This window comes from Balaenoptera borealis (genome assembly GCF_965194805.1).
Source record: "Balaenoptera borealis genome assembly, chromosome: 11".
NCBI classification, from domain to species: Eukaryota; Metazoa; Chordata; class Mammalia; order Artiodactyla; family Balaenopteridae; genus Balaenoptera; species Balaenoptera borealis.
This window is the reverse complement of record NC_138868.1, coordinates 5,243,620-5,264,415: the sequence shown is the minus strand read 5'-3', so window position 1 is coordinate 5,264,415 and position 20,796 is coordinate 5,243,620. Positions and strand designations below refer to the sequence as shown.

Genomic DNA, 20,796 nt, shown 5'->3' with positions numbered 1-20,796 from the left:
ACATCTGTTGCCTCATAAGCCGTAACATACAACACAGAATGATTTGCCTGTGTGCCAAATTTTGAAACTTCAACAACTATCAGAAGGTCTCATCTTCTCATAAAAGGCTCATAGCCTGAACAAGACACTCAGGAAAATGTCCACGTTTACAAGCTTGCTCCGCATCCTGTAAGGGATGGAGACCAGACTGACCCTCTAAATATAAACCCTAAGACCCTCTAAATATCGACTTTTACTTTTGGTATCCTGCTGACGTAGATCAACCTAAGTTGCATAATTTATCAAAAATATGGACTTCCCTGGCGGTCCAGTGGTTAGGAGTTCAAGCTTCCATTGCAGGGGCACGGGTTCGATCCCTGGTCGGGGAACTAAGACCCCACAAGCTGTGCGGTGTGGCAAAAAAAAAAAAAAAAGATCAAAAATATAAAATGCATAATTAACAATTCTAATGAAAATTTCTCACAGTACAGGTGAGAATCAAAATCAGCACATCATAAAGTGTCTTCCAGTAGGAGGTGCTCCCGAGTCCTGAACATGCAGATATTAAGCAAGCCCCCACCCACACCCCAAACAATGCCTATTCCAAGTCCAGGCCTTCCACTTCCGCAGATCTTTAAACCCAGGCGGTTACACAAGAACCGCTGCTCAGCCTTCTGGCTATTCCTTCAGTACGTCTTGGGTCTGGGACGCTGCCACGCATCGGGGGATCCTGCTCAGGTCTGAAATACTCAGTGGGCCATCTTTCGGTCTCAGAGCCCAGCCCCTCCCCCTGGGGTACTGCTTATTTTCTTGAGAGCTCAGCTATGTATTTGAAAATCAGTTTGTTTCTGATCCAGGATCTCTGGGTGTTTCTAGCAGGAGAAATTTCAGGCTCTCTAACACGCTATTGAGAAGTTAAAGATAGTTAAAATCTTACACTGTAGAGTCTTGGAATCAGATAATTTTTAAATTACCCTGGGGCAAGGACTTCCCTGGTGGCGCAGTGGTTAAGACCCCACGCTCCCAATGCAGGGGGCCTGGGTTCAATCTCTGGTCAGGGAACTAGATCCCACATGCATGCCGCAACTAAGAGTTCTCATGCCACAACTAAGGAGTCTGCCTGCTGCAACTAAGACCCGGCACAACCAAATAAATAAATAAATAAATATTTTTAAAAAATCATTCAATACCAACATTGTGAATGTACTATCACAAAAGTGTTCACTTAAAAAAAAATAGGGCTTCCCTGGTGGCGCAGTGGTTGAGAATCTGCCTGCTAATGCAGGGGACACGGGTTCGAGCCCTGGTCTGGGAGGATCCCGCATGCCGCGGAGCGGCTGGGCCCGTGAGCCACAACTGCTGAGCCTGCGCGTCTGGAGCCTGTGCCCCGCAATGGGAGGGGCCGCAATAGCGAGAGGCCCGCACACCGCGATGAAGAGTGGCCCCCGCTTGCCGCAACTAGAGAAAGCCCTCGCACGAAACAAAGACCCAACACAGCTAAATAAATAAATAAATAAATAAATAAATAAATAAATAAAGTAGCTATTAAAAAAAAAAAATAGATAAAATAAAATTACCCTGGGGAAGACTGACAAAATCACAGAAGCTGAGACCATGACACAGAATCTGACCTTCCACTTCAGAGTCCAGACCTCTGCCCGGTCACCTTATCCAGAGGTCACCTTATCCACCTTATTGATACAGAGACATCAATGTCATACTTTACAACCAGGCCTGGAGCTGCCAAGGGGCTCCATCATTCACATCTGATGGCTTAATTAGGCTTTCCAAAAGAACCAGCCTGCAGGGGCTTGCTGCGGTGACAGTTACCCTGCTTGTCCTGGGGGTGTGTGTGTGTGTTGCTTGTCATGGGTGTGGCCTGTTACGTGTGTCTGTCTGTGGGTCTTGTCCGTGTGCCAGGAGCAGCGAGAGGAGGTGTGGAGTCTTCTGATGGGGAACTTACCTTGGTGTGAGGCATGCGATCAGAAGCCGTGCTCCCTCCGTGTGCCTGGGCCACCCTCTCATTTGCTCATCACCGGAAATGACTTTGAAATGAGACCAGTTGTAGAACCATCCTCATCCCCTCCCCCACCTTGCCCGGCCTGCCCAGGGGCCCACACGCTTCCAAATGGCACCCTGCCCTGCATTCAGAGGCCTATTACCCAAGCATCTGGTTGCCCATCTCTGACTGGAACTTAGCTGGAATCCTGCCAGGAGGATATTGCCACATCTGCTGTCAGAGAAGTTCCGTTCCATGCCAGAGGCTGGTGGGGAATGGGAAGGACGGAGTGCTGGTCACACCGCATGACCGGTCTTGGTCTGCTTGTCACTGAAAGTCTGTGTATGAGGCAGGCAGTTTTCAGCCCTTCATCTGTCTGGGTCTAGCGACCACTTGGTAGGGAAGCTGGGGAGAGGAGCCTTGTGTCCCTCACCGTCGCCCATGACTGCAAGACCCCCGAATCTGCCAAAAACAACTTGGCAACTAGTTCATGTTGGTTCACAGCAGACCCTGGGGGTTCCCTTCCCAGGCATCACAGACCATAGGTTTAATCACCTTCCCTAGGCTGGGTCCAGAAAGGATCCCGCCGGTTCTCTGGACAAGGTTGGGGGTGGAGGCACGGGGTCCAACGAGGGACTCACTCTAAGTTACTCCGTGCCAGCCCTGGGCTAACACAGAGCCAAACTTGCCCTGTTCATGGAACCCTCAGTGTCTCAGGAATTTTTTCATGGTGCTCCTAGGCCAAAAGAAATATCTAATAGTTCTATTTGTGAGATATTTTAGGTCCAACCAATAAGTACTTAGGTTCTAATAACTTAGTAGTCACTTAGAAAATATAACACACACCAAGAGAAAGAAAAACGGTGTTTACTTCATTCTTTAATAACCACTATGACTTACTAATTGGCTGTGTGCACTGGCCAGCTTCTCAAACCTTGGAATCAGACTGGAGACCCCCGGCCTCACTTCCTATTACACAGAGATTTTCACTTTTTATCCCCAAACCACAGGAAACCCAGCTTCTCAAAGATATGACATGAAAGGATCGTGGTGTGATCTAACATTGAAACTGTGAACCACCTGAGCCTATTAATTTGCTCAGAGTGGGTAGATGTCCAAATTTTAGAAAATTTCAAATATCCTCTGTGCCCTTGTGAGTTTCCTGCAGGGCCTGGGGACCTTGGTGCCACCACAGATACACTTTACAGAGGAGGAAACTGTGGCTCAGACGGGTTGACCCCCTGTCTGAGGTCGCAGAGCCTGGCTCCGGGGCCCCCGCTGAGGCTGCTGGAACCAAACTCAAGTGAGGACTGTATGAGGCAGAGGAGAGAGGGGGCTGCCGTTTACAGGTGGAAGAATCTAGGAGACCTGACGCTGAAGTGGGTGTAGACCAGGGTCCGGCAGTCAGCCAGGGGTGGAGGGCGTGTGAGGAGTGAGGAATGGTGTGGCCCCCAGCTTTGGTGGTGCGGATCTGGGGCGCAGTTGGGGGCTCCAGGACCCTCCTGTGGCCCCCTTGCCTGTCCTCACCCCGCTGTTCAAAGCTCTTCGCAGTGGGATCTCAGTTCCCTCTCCCCACGGTGGGGGGCGCCCTCGGGCTGTAGGGGGTCTGCCCCTCCCACCAGCCTCTGCATCCCTCACGGGCGTCACAGCTGAGGCTGTAGCCCAGAGACATCAGTAGCCAAGTTTACCTGGGCTCAGACATCTATGCCCCAGGCCTACACTGGACACGGGGTGACCTGCACTCGGCTCAGAAGTGGACTTGGCCCCCAAAGGAGTCCCTTGGGGAGCTGTGGGCAGAAGCATCCCAAGGGATTTAAAAAAAAAAAAAAAAAAGGATGAGAGTGGTTAGGAGGGCTGGGGACGCCTGAGGAGGGGGCAGCGGGACCTGGGTTTCTTGACTTCGTCCCATCCTCTAGACAGACGAGGGGCTGGCAGCCCCATCACACTCCGCTGAGGTCCATGCAGACCACCCAGGGCGCTTCTTTGTCTGAGCGGATCGGGTGCGACTGGCAAAAGCCGGCGGGTGTGGGGAAGGGCGGTGCCTCCAGGAGCCAGGACAGCCTGGTGGGCGGGGCTTAAGCGACCACCCCGCCCCCCCACCCCCTCCCCAACCCCGGATCAAGGCAGACGGCCACAGTGCCCAATGGGCAGGATCAGCCAGGCACACACCCCGGGCGATCAATGTCCTCCCACGGCAGGAGACTTCCCAATCAGGACAATACACAAATCTCTTTATTGCTCATTTTCTTAAAGTCGTACCTCTTGGCAGTCCATGGGGATAGGATGTGCAAAGCGGACGACGCGCACGGCCCAGGCCTGTAGCCGAGAGCTGGGACGACGGGACGGCGGGGTCCCAGCCCTGGGGCTGGGCCCGGTAGGCGGTCGTGGAGAGCGGCCCCTGGGGTCGGAGGGTTTCGGCTGTGCGGTCCCTCGCACCCTGGGCCTGGCCAAGAGGTCTCAAGGCCCTACCCTCCCTTGGAGGGGGCTGCGGGGAGGATCCCAAGCTCCCGGTGGCCCAGGGCTCTGGGAGGGCCGTTCCTGAACCCGGGGTGCGCCAAGGGTCCTTCCAGAAATTGGCGCGGAATCATAGGGGCCCCGACCTGAGACGCGTTAAACCGAGGCCGGTGATCAGGCCTGGCCCCTCACTGCTCCTCAGGCCCATCGCCTGCCAGCGCCTGTTCGTAGGGGCAGGGCCGGCGGCAGAGACCGGCTGGTTTGGGGCCCGGCCCTGGCCCCGCGAGCGGCGCTTCCTCCTCCGCGCAGTGCCCCCGGCCGCCGCCGCGCTCGCCCTCCGCGTCGCTCTCGTCGGAGTTGTCCTCCTCCAGGTAGCGGTAGCCGCGCACCTTGTGCTGGGGCCGCGGGATGCGGGGCTGGCGCGGGACCACGCCCCGCCGCAGCTTCTGCTCCATCCACAGGTACGAGGCCGCGGCCGCCACCAGCGTCACCAGCAGCACCGTCAGCTTAGCCTGGGCACACAGGGAGGGATGCGGGGGACACGCGGGCGGCCGGTCCTGCGCCCGCCCCGCCCAGCCCCTCGCCCCGATAGGCCCACTCCCATCTGGGACTCGAACCCCGCAGCTCCTCTGCTGTCCCTCCCTCCTCCTGGGAGCCGCCCCGCCACCCACGCTTCCTGGGCACCCTCCTGCCCAGCTCTGTCCCTTATGGTCACCCTATCCATCTGGGCCTCGGTTTCCCTAACTGTAATGATAATCCCTTTGCCTCACAGGGTAGATGTGAAGGGAGGCCTGGCCTTCCCTTATCAGAGCTTAGATTACTCTGTCCCTTACATATGGGATCATAAGTAATGCTTCTTAGAGGTCTTGACTGTAACAGGCAGTCAGAAATAATTTTAAATCATAACTCAGTACGTACACACATGTTCACAGGCATACTCCCTGCTATTCCCTATTCTATTTCATTTTTTAAAAAGTTGGCCGGGACCTGCTAAACTGACCCACCAGTAGGTAAGAGCAGAGGACGAGGACCCCTGAGAGCCAAGAAGGGAGACAGACCCTCGGCATCCAGCTCAGAGCCCAACGTCTAGAGAACAGGTTACCAAACTACCCACAAGGCTGCTGGGATGTGCCCACAAGTAGAGAGCGAACTGTGAACCCTTTCAGAGATGGGTAAACTGAGGCCTGCAGGAGGTGAAGCGGTAAGTAAGAAGCCAGTGATGGGTGTGGGGCCGCCCAGTGGACTTGGCCCAGGGCCGGGCCCTGGGGCAGTGGTGCCCTTCAGGGGCTGTGAGGCCAGGGCGGGCACTCAGGAAGTTTCTGTTGTCTAGGGGGTCGAGTGGGGGAGGGGACTCACCTTCATGGGCAGGCTTGAGCCCAAGTAGACTGTGAAGATGGCCATGGCCTGCCACCAGTGGTAGATGGTGAAGATGAAGTCTTGCCTCTCCTTGTCCTCGTACAGGATTCCCAGGAGTGCTGCAGGTGGGCAGGACAGGGCAGAAAGGGGAGAGGTGCCAGCTGGGGCCCAGAGCTGCTGTTCTCCCACTGGTGACCCCCCGATGCCCTGCGCTGGTCCCAGCCCTTGGCAGGAGCGCCTAGAAAAAGCTGCTGTAAACCGGTCCTGGCCGGCCCCCTAGTGTACACACTGGTTACCACGCTGCCTGGGAGCTGAGCAGAGGCTGGAACCGTGGGTCCCCCTGCTGGGATGCAATGGGCCTGCTCTGGGACCCATCTGTGGCCTCAAAAGTGGGAAGTTCCGTGAGCAGTCATATCCTGCCTTCTTCCGAACCCCAGGCACGCGGTGCCAGGCCTGCAGGGGCTGTTTTTCCTCACCCAGGGCTCAGGGAGAGCAAATCGCTGTAGCAACAAGCTTTCTGCAAATCCAACCTGAAGCTGGGAGGGAGGAATTTGTTTCCCAAAGCATCCTCCCCTGGGTGGGGCAGAAAGAGCATCGGACAGGGAATCAGGAGACTCAGATTCCACTCTCAGGACTGAAAGGTGGAGAGAGTTGGCACAGAGATGTGGATTCAGATGTTGGGTCTGTGGGTGACTCGGGGTCAATGAACTCCCCAGAGCCACTTTTCTCATCTGTAAAATGCGATGACACGTATATGCTGTGCCGTGAGGTTTTAATGGGAGAAAGCCTGCACAGCACCTGGCGATTTGTACCCTCGCCAGCCACTCAGGACATTGACACTCCCATCCTGAGGTCCTGCAGTGCGACTGTACCTCATGGGGGTGCTGTGAAGGGACACGGAGGGCCCCTCCCGGGGGTGGGGCATAAGAGGAGGGAGGATGTGGAGCTGGGCAGAAGAGGACGCTGGGATCTGGCCCAAGTCCAGACATATCATGGGCTCAAGGTCCAGAGGCAAAACAGCCAAGACAGTGTGGTCCAGGGTGTGGGGCTCCATCCCCTATGGCAGATACAGTGTCTGACTCTCTCTCTCAGATGTTGGGCGCTGGGGTTGCCTGAACCATCCCCTGCCCGGCCCGCAGCAGGCATGACCTCCACCACGCCATACAGGGGTGATGGTCAAAACTGCTAACGGCACCGGCCCACCAGAACAGATGCCAACGTGGGAGACCCAAATGGCTGCACCCATGTGTACCAGCCGCATGTCACTGGCAAAAGCTCACCTGTGGGCCCAGAGCATCACACAGATGAACTCTGTCCCACCCCCTCCTTTCTGCAAGCAGGGCCCCAGGCCCCAGTGCCTCCACCCTAGCAGCCCAGACTTGGGGCCTGGACTCCGCTACTCTGCAGATTGCTGTTGGGATTTTACAGCCTGCTTCCAGCTCCTCTCCATAAAAATGCCGTATCTGCACTTACCCCTTGGGGTGTGGACAGGGCCACCTGCTGCGTCCCATGCTCCCTGGGGCACAGACCCTGACATCTGCTTCCAGTGTCATGAAAACTATGCCAGGCTGCGCCCTGTCCCCTGGTATGAAATGAGGCATCCCCAATGTGTTTTTTTACACTGTCCCTAAGAGGTGTCCACAGAGCCCCATATCCAGCCCATGGAGCCACAAGGTCTCACCCTGACTCCCATGCCCGCCCTGGGGGTCCACAGGATGTCCATGGCGTGCAACTCCATACCTGCCTCGAGGGTGTTCACAGCCCTCCTCACCTGTCCCTGCAGTGTCCACGGGACTTCCTTCCACCCCTAGAGTGTGCACAGGGATCCCCACCTACCTCCACCAAGTGCCCAGGACCCCGTAACAGCCCGCCACTGTGCCCAGCAACCCCGTGTCTGTCGCTGGGATGTCTGTGCTCCCCGCAACCGCCCTGAGGTAGCCACAGGGTCCCCTGCCCAGCCATCCAGGGCCCACGGCTATACTCACTGCTAAGCCCCGTCTTGTTGAGGGCACTGCCCACACCCCAGAGCACGGCTGCTGCATAGAGGATCCAGATGTGCTGCAGGACCCGGGGCGCGGGGGCCCAGAAAAAGAGGCTGAGAGTGAGCAGCAGATGCAGTCCCGCCCCGGCCACCAGGGGCACCGGGCGCGGCAGCCACAGCCCCAGCAGGCCCAGGGCCGAGGAGGCCGAGGCGCCCAGGCTATAAGCCACGAGGAGGTACGCCAGGTGTTCCAGCCCCACCGAGCACACGCCATAGCCCTGCGGGAACAGGGGTGAGGGTTGGAGGTCAGCCGGCCCGGGCTCTGGTCCTCCCCACGAGGTCTCACTTCAGGCCACGTCCTGCCCTCTCTAGGCCACCGCAGGGCCAGCTTCCTCCGAGGCTTGTGGGACGGTTCCTCGGGGACAGACAGTGAGAAGACGCTTGGACAGTGTCCCCAGACACCAAGGCTGAAACCCGCATGGAGCCAAACACTTTACGACTGTTATCCCATCTCAACAGTGTAACTCCTCTGGAAGTGAGCATGGTCATTAGAGACTTCACAGATGAGGAAACAGGCTCAAGAGAGGTGAAAGTAACTTTCCCAAGGTAGGGGCGGGATGGGGGGAGAGAGGGAAAAGAAGGAGAGAAATATCTGGGCCTACAATTGTCCCTTGGCGTCTGCAGGGGATTGGTTCCAGGACGCTTCACGGATACTAAAACCTGCGGATGCTCAAGTCCCTTATATAATATGGGGTAGTACAGTGGGCCCTCCGGATCCGCGAATGCAGAGGGCCCACTGTACTTGTACATACTTATACATATATATTCAAAACTTATTCGTTGTTATTCTGTGATTCAAATTTAACGGACGTCGTGTAATTTTATCTGGCAACGCTCTTCAGGCTGCACTTACCAGGGCGAGACCAGTGCAGGCAAAGAGCACCTCGAAGCCGCTGTAGATAAAGAAGGGCACGAGGTGGCGCAGGCGGAAGTCGCGCACGTGCTTGAAGGGCAGCTGGAAAATGTTGCCCCAGCCGACGCTGCGCAGGTCGATCTCCTCCGTGGGCCTGTACGCCGCGCCGCAAAGGCCCAGCACCTGCAGGCAAGGAGGTGAGGGTGGGGGCGGGCAGCCGGGCATCCTGGCCCCGCCCCTGGGACCCAGCCCCGCCCCTCAGCCCCAGCCCCGCCCGCAGGCAAATCCACAGATGAGCCTCCCAGCCCCGCCTCCAGCCCTAGAACACAACGTAGTCACGCCCCCAACGCCTCAGCGCTGCCTCCTGGTCCCACCCCCAGGTTGGAGCCCCACCTTCTGACCCTCGGCCCTAGGTTCAGCCCGTGTCACAGCCAATCCTCTAGGACCCTGTCTTCAGCTCGACCCCGGACCAGGCCTGGACCCCCTCTCACAGGCCTCTGGGATTCCAATTCCTCTCTCAGTCCGCAGGCATCAGCCACACCTCCGAGCCTCAAGCCCAGCTCCTAGGCTCAGGCCCCCTCCCCAGGACTCAGCCCTAACTCTGGACTCAGAACAAGCCTCCGGCCCGCCCTCCGCGCGCCCAGCTCGCATTCCTCTCTCCCCGCCACGGTCCCCAGATCTGACCCTGTCACACCCCCATCCCGGGCCGCACCAGCAGCATGGCCAGGAAAGCCACCGCCATGAGCACGCTCTCCACCACGATGAGGTTTCGGCTCCGCGGCAACGTCCGCAGAACCGTCTTGTTGAAGCCGATGAGGATGCCCTGGCTGTTAGTGCCTGAGAAAGGGGAGGGTGGGGGGCATCGTGAGGCAGGGAGCAGGGCACACTGTCAGCTGAGCCACAAAGAAATGCAGCAGGGCTTCCCTGGTGGCACAGTGGTTAAGAATCCACCTGCCAATGCAGGGGACACGGGTTCGAGCTCTGGTCCAGGAAGATCCCACATGCCGCAGGCAACTAAGCCCGTGTGCCGCAACTACTGAGCCCGCATGCCACAACTACTGAAGCCTGAACGCCTAGAGCCCATGCTCCTCAACAAGGGAAGCCACCCCAATGAGAAGCCCGCGCACCACAACGAAGAGTAGCCCCGGCTCACCGCAACCAGAGAAAAGCCTTCACGCAGCAATGAAGACCCAATGCAGCCAAAAATAAAATTAATTAGTTAAAAAAAAAAAAGAAATGCAGCAAAGCAGGCGGGTGAGGGGAAGGTTAGAGGGGGTGGGCAAGGACCCTGCCGGCAAAGGCAGGGTTCTTTTGGGAAGCACTTCAGAGGTGGGGGCCACTGGGGCTGAAAGCACCTCCCCTCCCTCCTGCCCTATTGCCCCGAGGCTGCCATGGGAGCCAGTCCACCTCCCACCTCCATACATTCGCCCTGCATTGAGGGTATACTTGGCCCTGAGAGATCCCACAGGCAGCCTCAGCCCAGATGGCACCTCCTCCAGGCAGCCTTCCCTGACGCACCCCACCACCACCCCAGGCTGGGTCAGATGTCCTAACGACAAGGCCCTGTGCCTCGGTCATCAGAGCTGTAGGACACCAGGCTCTCAGCCCTGAGCCCTGTGAGCGAGGGCATCCTTTCTGCCCTTGAGGGCCCAGTGTCTGCTGGGTGACTCAATGGGGGAGGTGAGCAGATCTTAGGGACCCCACCCCCATGAGCACTAACCGCAGTTCTGCACGTTGTACAGCGTGTGGTTCAGGTCATACAGATAATGGTTCAGAAAGTAGATCATGGGCAGCTGGGCGCAGGCAAAGCTCAGCTGTGGGCAGGACGGCAGCTTGGGTCAGGCTTGGGGCATGCAACCGGGCAAGGAGCACAGGCACAATCTGGGAGGGGGTCTGGGCACAGCCTTGGGGGAACAGGAGCCCTCCCACCTCTCGGGGGCAGCCTGGTGGCGGGGGGGGGTGCCCAATGCAGGAAGACTTCCTCCTGGTCAGCGCTGTAGACAGGGAGGGAATGAGGTCTCTGTCACCAGAGGTAAGCAAACAGGAGTTGGCTCAAGAAAGGGCAGTGGGACTAGAGGGCTGAAAAGTCTGTGCAATGGGCTCCAATATGTGATTCTGGGGCTGGAACACCCCACCCGCCGTGTTCCCATACAGGGCGCTCACGTGGAAGAAGCCGTAGAAGATGGCTTGGAAGACCAGGAGATAGGGTGCGTGCGAGCCCCGAGGCGGGCGCTGCCGGGGGCCCTGCTCATCCTGCTCCTTATAGTGGGAGTACTCGTAGTACTTCTGGGCCATCCTGGACCACAAAGGAGAGAAGGCTCTCCCCAGCCCAACCTCCGCCAGATACCTCCACTTCCTGCACCCAGGCTTATGGACTGGCCAGCCAATGTCTCACGAACGGGAAAACTGAGGCCCACAGGGCGGATGGGGCTGGTCCAAGGTCCCCAAGACGAGGTGGGCAACACAGGAGAGGCTCTGCCAGTTCTCCAGTCTCCCACCCTGCTGCCCACCAGGCTCACCTGGTAATGTAGTTGCCCATGGAGGCCCAAAGAGGCACGATGGCCATGCCCAGCACCACGGCTGAGGGCACAAGCGTGTAGTAGCGCTCCCAGTAGTTGGTGGAGACAAAGAGGGCGTAGATGCCCACAGCCAGGAACATCATCCACTTGGTGCCAAAAAACCTGCGAGCAGCAGGAAGGATGAGGATGCTGGCACCATGGGCCCATCCAGACTGCTGCAGCCTGAAAGCAGCGTGGCCACAACTCCAGGCCCCAGCTCCCGAGGCTCTATGAGGTGGGGAGGGACCCCTGGCCTTGGAGTCGAGGGTCCTAAGATAGAGTCTCAGAGACATGGACTTGCTGGTGGCCTCAGGGGAGCCACTCTAACCAGACACCTGTAATGTGGGCTCTGCCCCAACCTCGAGCCTCTCACGGCCACTGCAGGGATAGAGGAGATAAAGTGGGGAGAGGGTGTCATGAGTCAGTGGGCCTTGGGCACATGCAACCCTCATTTGTGTCCTGGGCTGACTCGCCAGCCCCCCTTCTCCACCCACGTGCAGTGACTGCAGGACCCAGGTGAACAGCTGAGGGACTTGTCCCAAGCTGGGACTGAGGACCAGGGAGAGGAACCCTGGCGCCCCTTCCCCTCTGCACTTTGTCCTTTCAGTCCACTGTGGTCAGTCGGGAAGTTTCTTGTAGAACAACGGCCTCACTGGCTCTGGGAAAATGTTGCACCGTGTTAGAGGCAGGTTGACGAGTGACAGGATAAGGGCCCATTCAGGGCACTGGAGGCTGATCAGCCTAGACACAACCATTGCGATCTTTGGGTTGGTTTTGTTTTGGGTTCTGTTTGTTTGTTTTGAGTATTTGTGCTCGTTATTTCCTTTCTTTGTCTGAGTCTCCAGGAAGCTCAAAGCTCAATGACTCTGGTTTTCTGATACAATTACTTTCTCTTCTATTGCAGGGTCCTGGTTCTTTAATTTTATCCTTATCTTGCCATATAATAAATTGACAGGCAGCCTCCTCTGATCTATTTGGGGAAGGGCACCCAAACTGCACTGTAAATTTTGAAACAGCAAAAAGTAAAAATACTAGCACTCATTGCTGGTGAGGCTGTGGTTTTAAAAATGACACATACAGCCAGAGGGCATGCAGATGGTACAGCCCTTTGGAAAGTCAGCCTGGTAGTTTGGGTCGGGGGGTGGGTGGTGGGGGGGTGGCAAGCATGGGGTTTGGAGTCACTGCCTGGGTTCAGACCTTCAATCTGCCAGTTGCTGCCTGTGGGAATGGGTTCAACCTCTTGGTCTCCCTGTGTCTAAGATCAGAGCATCTACCTTGGATTGTAGGGGATGCGATATGCTTATAAAGCACCCAGCACATAGGAAATGAAATGAGTTTGCCATTAATAATACTGCTAGGTTTCAAGAGCCATAAAGCCTTTTATATGCTTCTGACCTAGTAAGGGCAGCTCTGAGAGTTTATCCTAGGAGGTTTTCTTTCTTTCCTTCTTCCTTCCTTCCTCCCTCCCTCCCTTTCTTTCTCTCTCCTTCTTTCTTTCTTTAATTTTAAGACGAGGAAACAGCCAGAAGCATAAAGAGAACATGCAAAAAAGGAGAGGGAGCCGCAATGTCCAGCCCTGAGCCACAGTTCAGTGCCCCCATGTCTGCAGAAGATGCTAACATCACGAAAGTCCCCACTGTGAAGCTAGCCAAGATGTGTGCAGTGAAAAGAAAGCAAAAGTGACATTGCACATGCACACATGCACGCGCATACACTACTCCAGTTGACAAGGACAGAAATGTTATCCATGCATGCCAGTGGAAAAACAAAGTTAGCCGACTGCCTGGAAGGCTTGGGAGGGGTTTTCTTTTTTCTGATTTCAATTATGATTCTAATGTTGTTTGTACGATTGTGATAAAAGAGTTTGAGGGGGTTGTTATTGTTTCGGAAAGACAGGGGAACTCATCTAATGTGTCCACTGATCTCTGGGTCCCATCTGAGCACAGATCTACTGCCTGGCGGTAGGATACTCGTGGAGGGCATTTTTGCACTGCACCAGACGCCACTAAGGCTCAGGTATGGAGTAGACCCCTGGGGCACCTGCCCAGCCACACCCTTTTCAGTGAGAAATGTCCCTCAACACTGTCACAGCTGATTGGGCTCTTGGTGCGTTCCTGGGCTTTGCTGGCTGATCAGATTCTCTCCAGAAACTCCACAGCCCTGATATCAAAAGGTCATTGTAGCTCCAGGCCACAAAGGAGGGCATGAAGATGATGCCACATGGGGTACGGGCAAGCTGAGGGAAGGAGCCTGAGTGAATTTCTGTTGCTTGAAACCCAAGGTGCCTTGGTTGCAAAGCTCTTGTTTCTTCCCCAAACCTGGGTTTCACCCCTTCTCTCTCACCCCTCCAGGTAGGCAAGTTCTCTCCCCACCCCACCCCAAAAGAACACCAGGGCAGCTGGAGACCCCATGTCCAACAGCCCTTGCACCCCTTCAAGACCAGGGAGACAGCCCTCATAGGGACAGCAGTGTCGCACCTGATGAGCACAGGTGTGTAGAGCAGGGCCACGATGGGGGTCACGTTGATGCCCATCAGCATCTTGCTGTCGATGTCAGGCAGCCCCATGTTGCCGTATTTCACCTCGCGGTAGGTCTCATCGTAGTGCAGGATCAGCTGCATCTGCAGGAGGCCTGGGGACAGGGAGGAGGCATGGAGAGGGCGACCCGGCTCTGGGGGCAACCAAGCAGAGGCTGGAACGCAAGCCTGGCAGGGAGCTCCAGGCACCAAAGGGATCCCCGGTTCCGATGCCTGTGAGGACAGAGGGGAAGCCCAGGCTGGGCCAAGGGTCCTACCTGCCAGTGGCCACGACAGCGACTTGAATCCAGACCCCCGCCCCGCCACGTCCCTCCGCCAGCCACTTGGACCCCAGCGCCCCTGATTCCGAAGGCAGCGGACCTGCCCAGGGCGCCCAGGGCCCGCCCACACACTCACGAAGCCTGTGGCTGGGCCCCGGGGACACTGCACCGTCCCCCCATGTGCGGAGACCGCAGCTGCAGCTGTGAGGGCGCAGACGGAGAAGTGAAAGAGGAAGGGAGCCGACTGGCCCCAGGGTTTCTCTTTTCCTGAGAAACCTCAGGTCTGGGGAGGGGCGCGCGGGTGGAGGGGAAAGGACTTGGGTCCCAGCGCAGAACCCGCCGGGCCGTGCCACCTCGCCCGGCCCGGGGCGGAACGGCGTGGCCAGAGACCCATCCCGCCAACCCGCGGGGCGCAGCGGGCCACCTACCCAGGTAGACGCCGTAGGTGAGCATGCCGCCCGCGCTGGCCGCCAGCACGTTCTTGAGCACGCCGAGCCGCTTGCGGCGGTAGTAGCGGCGCTCCTCCTCCTCCTCGTTGTAGTTGGGGTACGCGCCCACCAGCTCGTCCAGCTGCGGGGCACGACGGCGCTCGCACCCGGCCACTGCACCCCCGGAGCCCCGCGTCCATCCCCGGTCGCCCCCGGCCCCCCTCACCCCAGCCCTGGGGCCGCATCCCACTCCCGCGGGGGAGACCCCGGCCCTCCGGGTCCCCGCGCCGCCACGCCTTCCCAGTCCCCGCTCACCGGGGCCTCGGGCCCGTCTGGGACCCCGAGCTGGTCCTCATCGCCCTGCGCACCCACGGCCCCCGCCACCGGATAGAGCGGCGGCTCCGCCTCCATGGCTGGACCAGCCGGAGGACTCGTCCGGCAGCAGACCGCCACTTCCTCCGGGCGCCGGGACCTGCCTCGCCCCGCCCCGGGGCCCACCTCCTCCGCGAGGGGAGGACCGGGCGCCGCTGGGGGCGTGACCAGCGCGTGTGCGTGTGCGTGTGTGTAGGGGAGTGTCCGTGCGTCCCTCGGCGGCCTCAGGAATGCGAGGTGCGATTTCGAATCCCCCGTCTGCCACTTCCCGGCGTGACTTTGGAGATTAAGTCCACTTCTCTGTGCCTCATTTTCCTAACTTGTAAACCGGGGATACTCCGCACGACTTCCAAGGGCTCTTTGGGGATTACTGAGTTAATGCAAAGCCTTAGGAAAGTGCCACGCCCGTAAAAACTCCCCTCAGCCTTACCGCTGTCACTGTCATCCCTACCCCACCTCCAGCCCTACCCCTACCACTGTCATCCCTGACCCATTTGGTGTGTTTGCAGGTCAGCAAAGAGCCCTCATAGCGGGGGGAGAGGGCTCCCACCACAGGACTCGGCAGCCCGTGCCCACCTCCCGCTCACCCTGAGCTTCCTTTGGGCACCCGTAAGTGGGAGCTCTGGCAGGGCCCCTGGGAGGCCGAGATTGTGGGGGCTGCCGGACTGCAAGGGGGCGACCCCCCCACCACCACCCTGCATCAGGGGCCAGAGCCTCCTGCCCCTGCCTGACTGGGCACTGGGGCTGGGGCTGCAGTGAGAGCCCATGAAATTTCTGCTTTGCTGGAGCTGACACTCCACAGCTCTGGGTGTCAGCCTGGTTAGAAATACTCTGGGAAGCTTTTAAAAATATTGGTTTCAGGATAGTCTCCTCAACAAGTGGTGTCCGGAAAACTGGATAACCACATGCCCAGAATGAAATTGGACCTCTGTCTCACAGTACGCACAGAAATTAACTTGAAATGGATCAAAGACACATAAGACCTAATAACCTAAAACTCCTAGAAGAAAACATAGTAGCTCCTCAACATGGGTCTTGGTAATGACTTCTCAGATACCACATCAAAAGCATGAACAACAAAAGAAAAAATCAACAAGTGGGACTACATCAAACTTAAAATTTGTACTCTGCAAAAGAAATAATTAAAATAAAAAGGCAACCTATGGAATGTGGGAGGATATTTACAAACTATGCATCTGATAAGGGGTTAATATCCAAAATACATAAAGGAACTCATACAACTCAATAACAACAACAACAAAAACCGATTTGAAAATGTGTAGCGGGGGCTTCCCTGGTGGCGCAGTGGTTAAGAATCCACCTGCCAATGCAGGGGACACAGGTTCGAGCCCTGGTCCGGGAAGATCCCACATGCTGTGGAGCAACTAAGCCCGCGCGCCACAACTACTGAAGCCCGCGTGCCACAACTACTGAGTCCATGTGCCGCAACTACTGAGCCCGTGCACCTAGAGCCTGTGCTCTGCAACAAGAGAAGCCACTGCAATGAGAAGCCCACGTGCAGCAGCCAAGACCCAACACAGCCAAAAATAAATTAATTAATTTAAAAAAATTACCCAGTTCCACTCCCTCCCCCCACTCTGCACAATGCACAAGCTGTTCCTTCCGGTTGGAGAGCCCCTTCCCCTGCTCCTTCCAGGAGGGGTCCTTCCCACCCTCAGAATAAGAAGCCATCCCTGATGAGGGGTACAAACCCCACCCCAACTATTTCCCTTCTGGTTTTCTGTAGTTTAATTGTCCCCCCGGGTGACTCTTCATCACGTACCACTCATGCAGAGGATTGTCTCAGGTGCTTAGTAGGTGTTCAATCAATGTGATTGGATGGATGGACGGGTAAATGGATGACAAATATCCACCCCAGAAGGGTTGCTGGGAAGGTGGAGAGCTGGCCGTGTGCAGGGTATGAATTTACAGAGGCTTCTGTCTGCAAGGTGGTGGAACTTTCTCCAGACCGTGCCCAGGTGCAGATATGAGTAAAGCAGACAGGTGGAGTCAGGCAGGCAGGACCTGGCAGTGGGAGATACGGAAGGAGAAAGAGAGAGGGCGGGGCCCAAGGGGTCCAGAGGCAAGGAGGAGGCAGGAGAGCAGGGATGCAGTGGGCACGGGGGGGCTGTGGTCGGAGAGTGGACGCAGGGCTCATTACCTTGGGAGATGACAAAGTCCAGGGTATGGCCATGGCACGGGGTGGGGAAGGATGATGAGGTCCAGGAGGTCACGGGGCTTGGGGCGCACGCAGGCAGTGGACTTTGTCGCCCCCAGGAGGACGCAGTCCTGTAGAACTCAGCGGGAGGGCAGGAGAACAGGCCGGAGGGGAAGGTAGCTGTCCGAGGTGGCTGGTGTGACCGCAGAGGGTGGGTTCAGTGAAGCAGAGGGTAGGTAGCAGGCAGGGGGTCCAGAGGCTCAACGGGAGAGTGAGGAGGACACCAAGGAGGGGCCCTTGCCCCTCCTAAGAGTGCACCCTCCTAAAACCATATCAGAAAGGGGGCCCTTGGGCCTGGGTGGAGACTAGCATCTGTGGTCTGGAAATGACCTCCCTGTCTGCCACCTTCTGCACCTGAGGCAGTTATGGAAAGAAATCACTCAGCCAAGTGCACCTGGCTCCTCCAGCTCCTTGGACGGAGAACGGAGAACGTGGGACAAGCCAGGGAGGAAGGGTGGGCGAAGGGCCCTCTTGTCAGGCAGCGGGGTCCCCAGGGTGCCCGGTCTTCTCTGGGCGTTAGTGTGGGAAGCCCCCTCACCTCGTCTTCCCTCACCCCAATATTTCCTCCCTTGCAAAATAGGAGTAGGTGAAAAAGGCTTCTGCACACTGAAAATAGTTTGGAGGGGGCCAGCCTAGTGGCCAGGAGGAATAGAGGCCAGAGCAGACCTTTAGGGGCAAGAGAGAGGAGTGTGACACCTGTCAATGAAAATAATCAATAAACAATCTGTAATGGGAATAGAAAAGAGTTTTATCTGAGCCAAACTGAGGACTATAGCCCGGAAGACAGCCTCTCAGGTAACTCCGAGGAACTGCTCCGGAGAAGCATGGTTTTCAGCACAGTTTTATGCCTTGTCAGAACAAAGAACACCAAACAAGTCAGGGAGACATTCCTTCAAGGTTTCACAGAAAAAACAGATCAGCACCAACACGGCGAGTCAGTATGGCCTTGGCACTTGGGAAAGAAGTCTTATTATCAAAGGAGCACCAGCATTGGCGTCCCAGGAAGGGACGCATTTCATCTTTATTTTTAACATGGACATTCTTTACTTCTGGTCAATGCGCCCTTTTCTTTAATGATTAAAGCAGATGTACAGTGTATGCTTGATAGGCCACAAACAGGCTGTTCTAGTTCGCATCAAATTCAAGTTAACTCATGGATAAGCCAGAATGACTTCCCCAGACATCAATATGTGAGCATTTCTTTTATTGCACCCAAGGAAAGAGAGGGGCAGTGTCCCAGGCCCAATGGCTCTTAGAGAGAGAGAGGACAGGGAAGATTTTTAGTTGTCACTATGTTGGAAAGAGGGCAAGCCCACAGAAGTCCTATAAAGGGACAAAGGGAAGATGGCATGACCTCTGAAGGGGTCAGGAAGCTCCAAGATGCAGCCACCTGAAGCTCCCTCCGCCCGAGAGCCCCCCATCCAGCATTCTGAGGTTTCCAGGTGGCCCAGTATTTACCCAGAGCGGGTGTGTGTCGTCCAAGAAAGGGTAAAGGCCTCCTGGGCGGGCTTATGTGCTCATGGGGAAGGGGGCAAGGCTTATTGAACAGCAGATGCCTTGGGCAGACCCAGAACTCACAGGCTGTTTATCTCCCACCAGGAGGGACCCCCCAGGACGAAATCAAGTGCAGTGTGTTTTATGAACCAGCCAGAAAGCAAAGAGAAGGTAGGAGGGGAGCAGGGACACTGCTCCAGGAAGTGGGTGGTCTGCCTATACCAGTGGGTCCCCCTGGCCTCCCCTGTGCTGAGCCCCACTGACAGCTACTTCTTTTTTCTTTTTTCTTTTTTTTTCTGGCCGCGCTACAGCATGTGGGATCTTAGTTCCCTGACCAGGGATCAAACTCGTGCCCCCTGCAGTGGAAGCTCGGAGTCAACCACTGGACTGCCAGGGAAGTCTCTGGCAGCTACTTCTTAGATGTTGGCTTTCTGCAATATTGCTTGCTTTCTGTGGGGTCTTGGTCCATGCCTAAAAAAAGAGGTTACTGTACAGTTTAGGGCCCTAAAATGATTTAATTAAGTCCTTGGAGTCCTTGTTACATGTGGACTCCTTCTGTGATGTTGGTAACTTTTAATTTTGAATTGCATTATTAAAATCAATTCATTTTAGAAGATTTGTTGGGGGGGTTCCTGGTAGCTTGTTTCCAAACCTGACATTATGGCACCCAGTGGTTAATGACACTGTCCTAATCTTATTAAAAGCGAAAAGGAAATATACTTACATCTAAATTTTAAATATCGATTAATTTTTAAAAACACTGACATGAAGAATGCAAATTCAAATGTCCCAAGTTGAGTGAGGAGTAATTTCGGTCTTCTTAGCGTTTGACACAGTGACCCTGGATGAATTTGAGAAGCAGGTGCTTTCAGGCTCAGGGCTCCTAGAATCTGCTGACTGCTCAGGAACTCTGTCAATTACCAAGAGAAACATCTCCGGATCAGTCCAGACTGGGGTTTGGATGTGACTGGCAAACTGCTCCTAGAGAGACAAATACTTGAGCAACAAGCTCCCTGGTTAGGCTCGGCCAGTGGGAGGTTCTGGGTTTGGGAGGAGGAGAGAGCAGGGCTGTAACTAGGGTGGGGATGGGGGAGCACGTGGAGAGTGGCTTGGATCCTCCAGGGTCCCAGTGTCCACAGAGCAGTCCTACCATGGTCTAGCTTTCCCTGGCTGACCTTGACCCTCTGGGGTCTGGTGACACCACTTCCTGCCTTTGACCTTTCCAGGCTCCCTCACCAACCCAATTCCCTGTACTCAATCTTCCCTACTCAAAAGACCTAGCTTGGTTTCTGTTCACTAAACCCTGACTTATAAATCCCCTTGTTTCCAGAAAGAATTTTTCCATGGCTTAATAAGCTGCTGTCAGGGAGCCTTGAGACTTCCTGTGAGACTGTCCTAGAGGGGACCCAGATAAACACAGCCCATGTGACCTGCAGGGCAGAGAACGGAGCAAGGCCAGCGGCCCCTCCCACCCCATCCAGACCTCAAGCACTCCCTGTCACATCTACCCTCACTGTTGTCAAATGGTTTTCTCTATACTAGGTTCCATTTTTGTTCTCACTATGAAAATAATAGATGTTCCTTGCAGAAAAGCAAACAGGAGAGATACATATTGCTCCCGATTCAGACACCCTGAGACAGCTCCGGCGATCTTGTGAAGTGTCACCCTGCATTGTATCCAAAGTAGCATGCAGGGTCCACTGCTGACTCATCTAACACCACTTCCCTGGCATTGAGGCAAAGCTTTACCATTTTTGTCTTTTATACATTTATTTAGTTTATTTATTTTTGGCTGTATCGGGTCTTCGTTGCTGCACATGGGCTTTCTCTAGTTGCGGCGAGCGGGGGCTACTCTTCGTTGTGGTGCGCGGGCTTCTCATTGTGGTGGCTTCTCTTGTTGCGGAGCACGGGCTCTAGACGCGTGGGCTTCAGTAGTTGTGGCACGTGGGCTCAGTAGTTGTGGCACGTGGGCTCAGTAGTTGTGGCACGTGGGCTCAGTAGTTGTGGCACGTGGGCTCAGTAGTTGTGGCTCGCCAGCTCGTTGCTCTGTGGCATGTGGGATGTGGGATGTGGGATCTTCCCGGTCCAGGGCTCGAACCTGTGTCCCCTGCATTGGCAGGCAGATTCTTAACCACTGCGCCACCAGGGAAGCCCTAATCTTTACCATTTTTTAAACTGAAAACCATGGGGATGATGATCGTCCCAAGCTGTCGGGAGGTCCCCAAGCTGGGATGTGCCAAAGACCCTG

At 56.1% G+C, this 20,796-nt stretch overlaps 1 protein-coding gene across 1 annotated transcript; it reads right to left on the bottom strand.

Moving 5' to 3' along the window:
* Positions 1–4,188: 4,188 nt before the first annotated feature.
* UNC93B1 (unc-93 homolog B1, TLR signaling regulator) lies at positions 4,189–14,966 on the bottom strand. Its single transcript, XM_082343949.1, has 11 exons — positions 14,780–14,966; positions 14,465–14,606; positions 13,718–13,871; positions 11,202–11,363; positions 10,846–10,978; positions 10,403–10,496; positions 9,395–9,519; positions 8,683–8,865; positions 7,774–8,047; positions 5,789–5,907; positions 4,189–4,944 (listed from the first exon to the last, which is right to left on the bottom strand). Exons 1-11 carry the CDS (start codon positions 14,873–14,875, stop codon positions 4,621–4,623), a joined length of 1,806 nt encoding a protein of 601 aa, XP_082200075.1. The 5' UTR covers positions 14,876–14,966; the 3' UTR covers positions 4,189–4,620.
* Between the last annotated feature and the right edge of the window lie 5,830 nt (positions 14,967–20,796).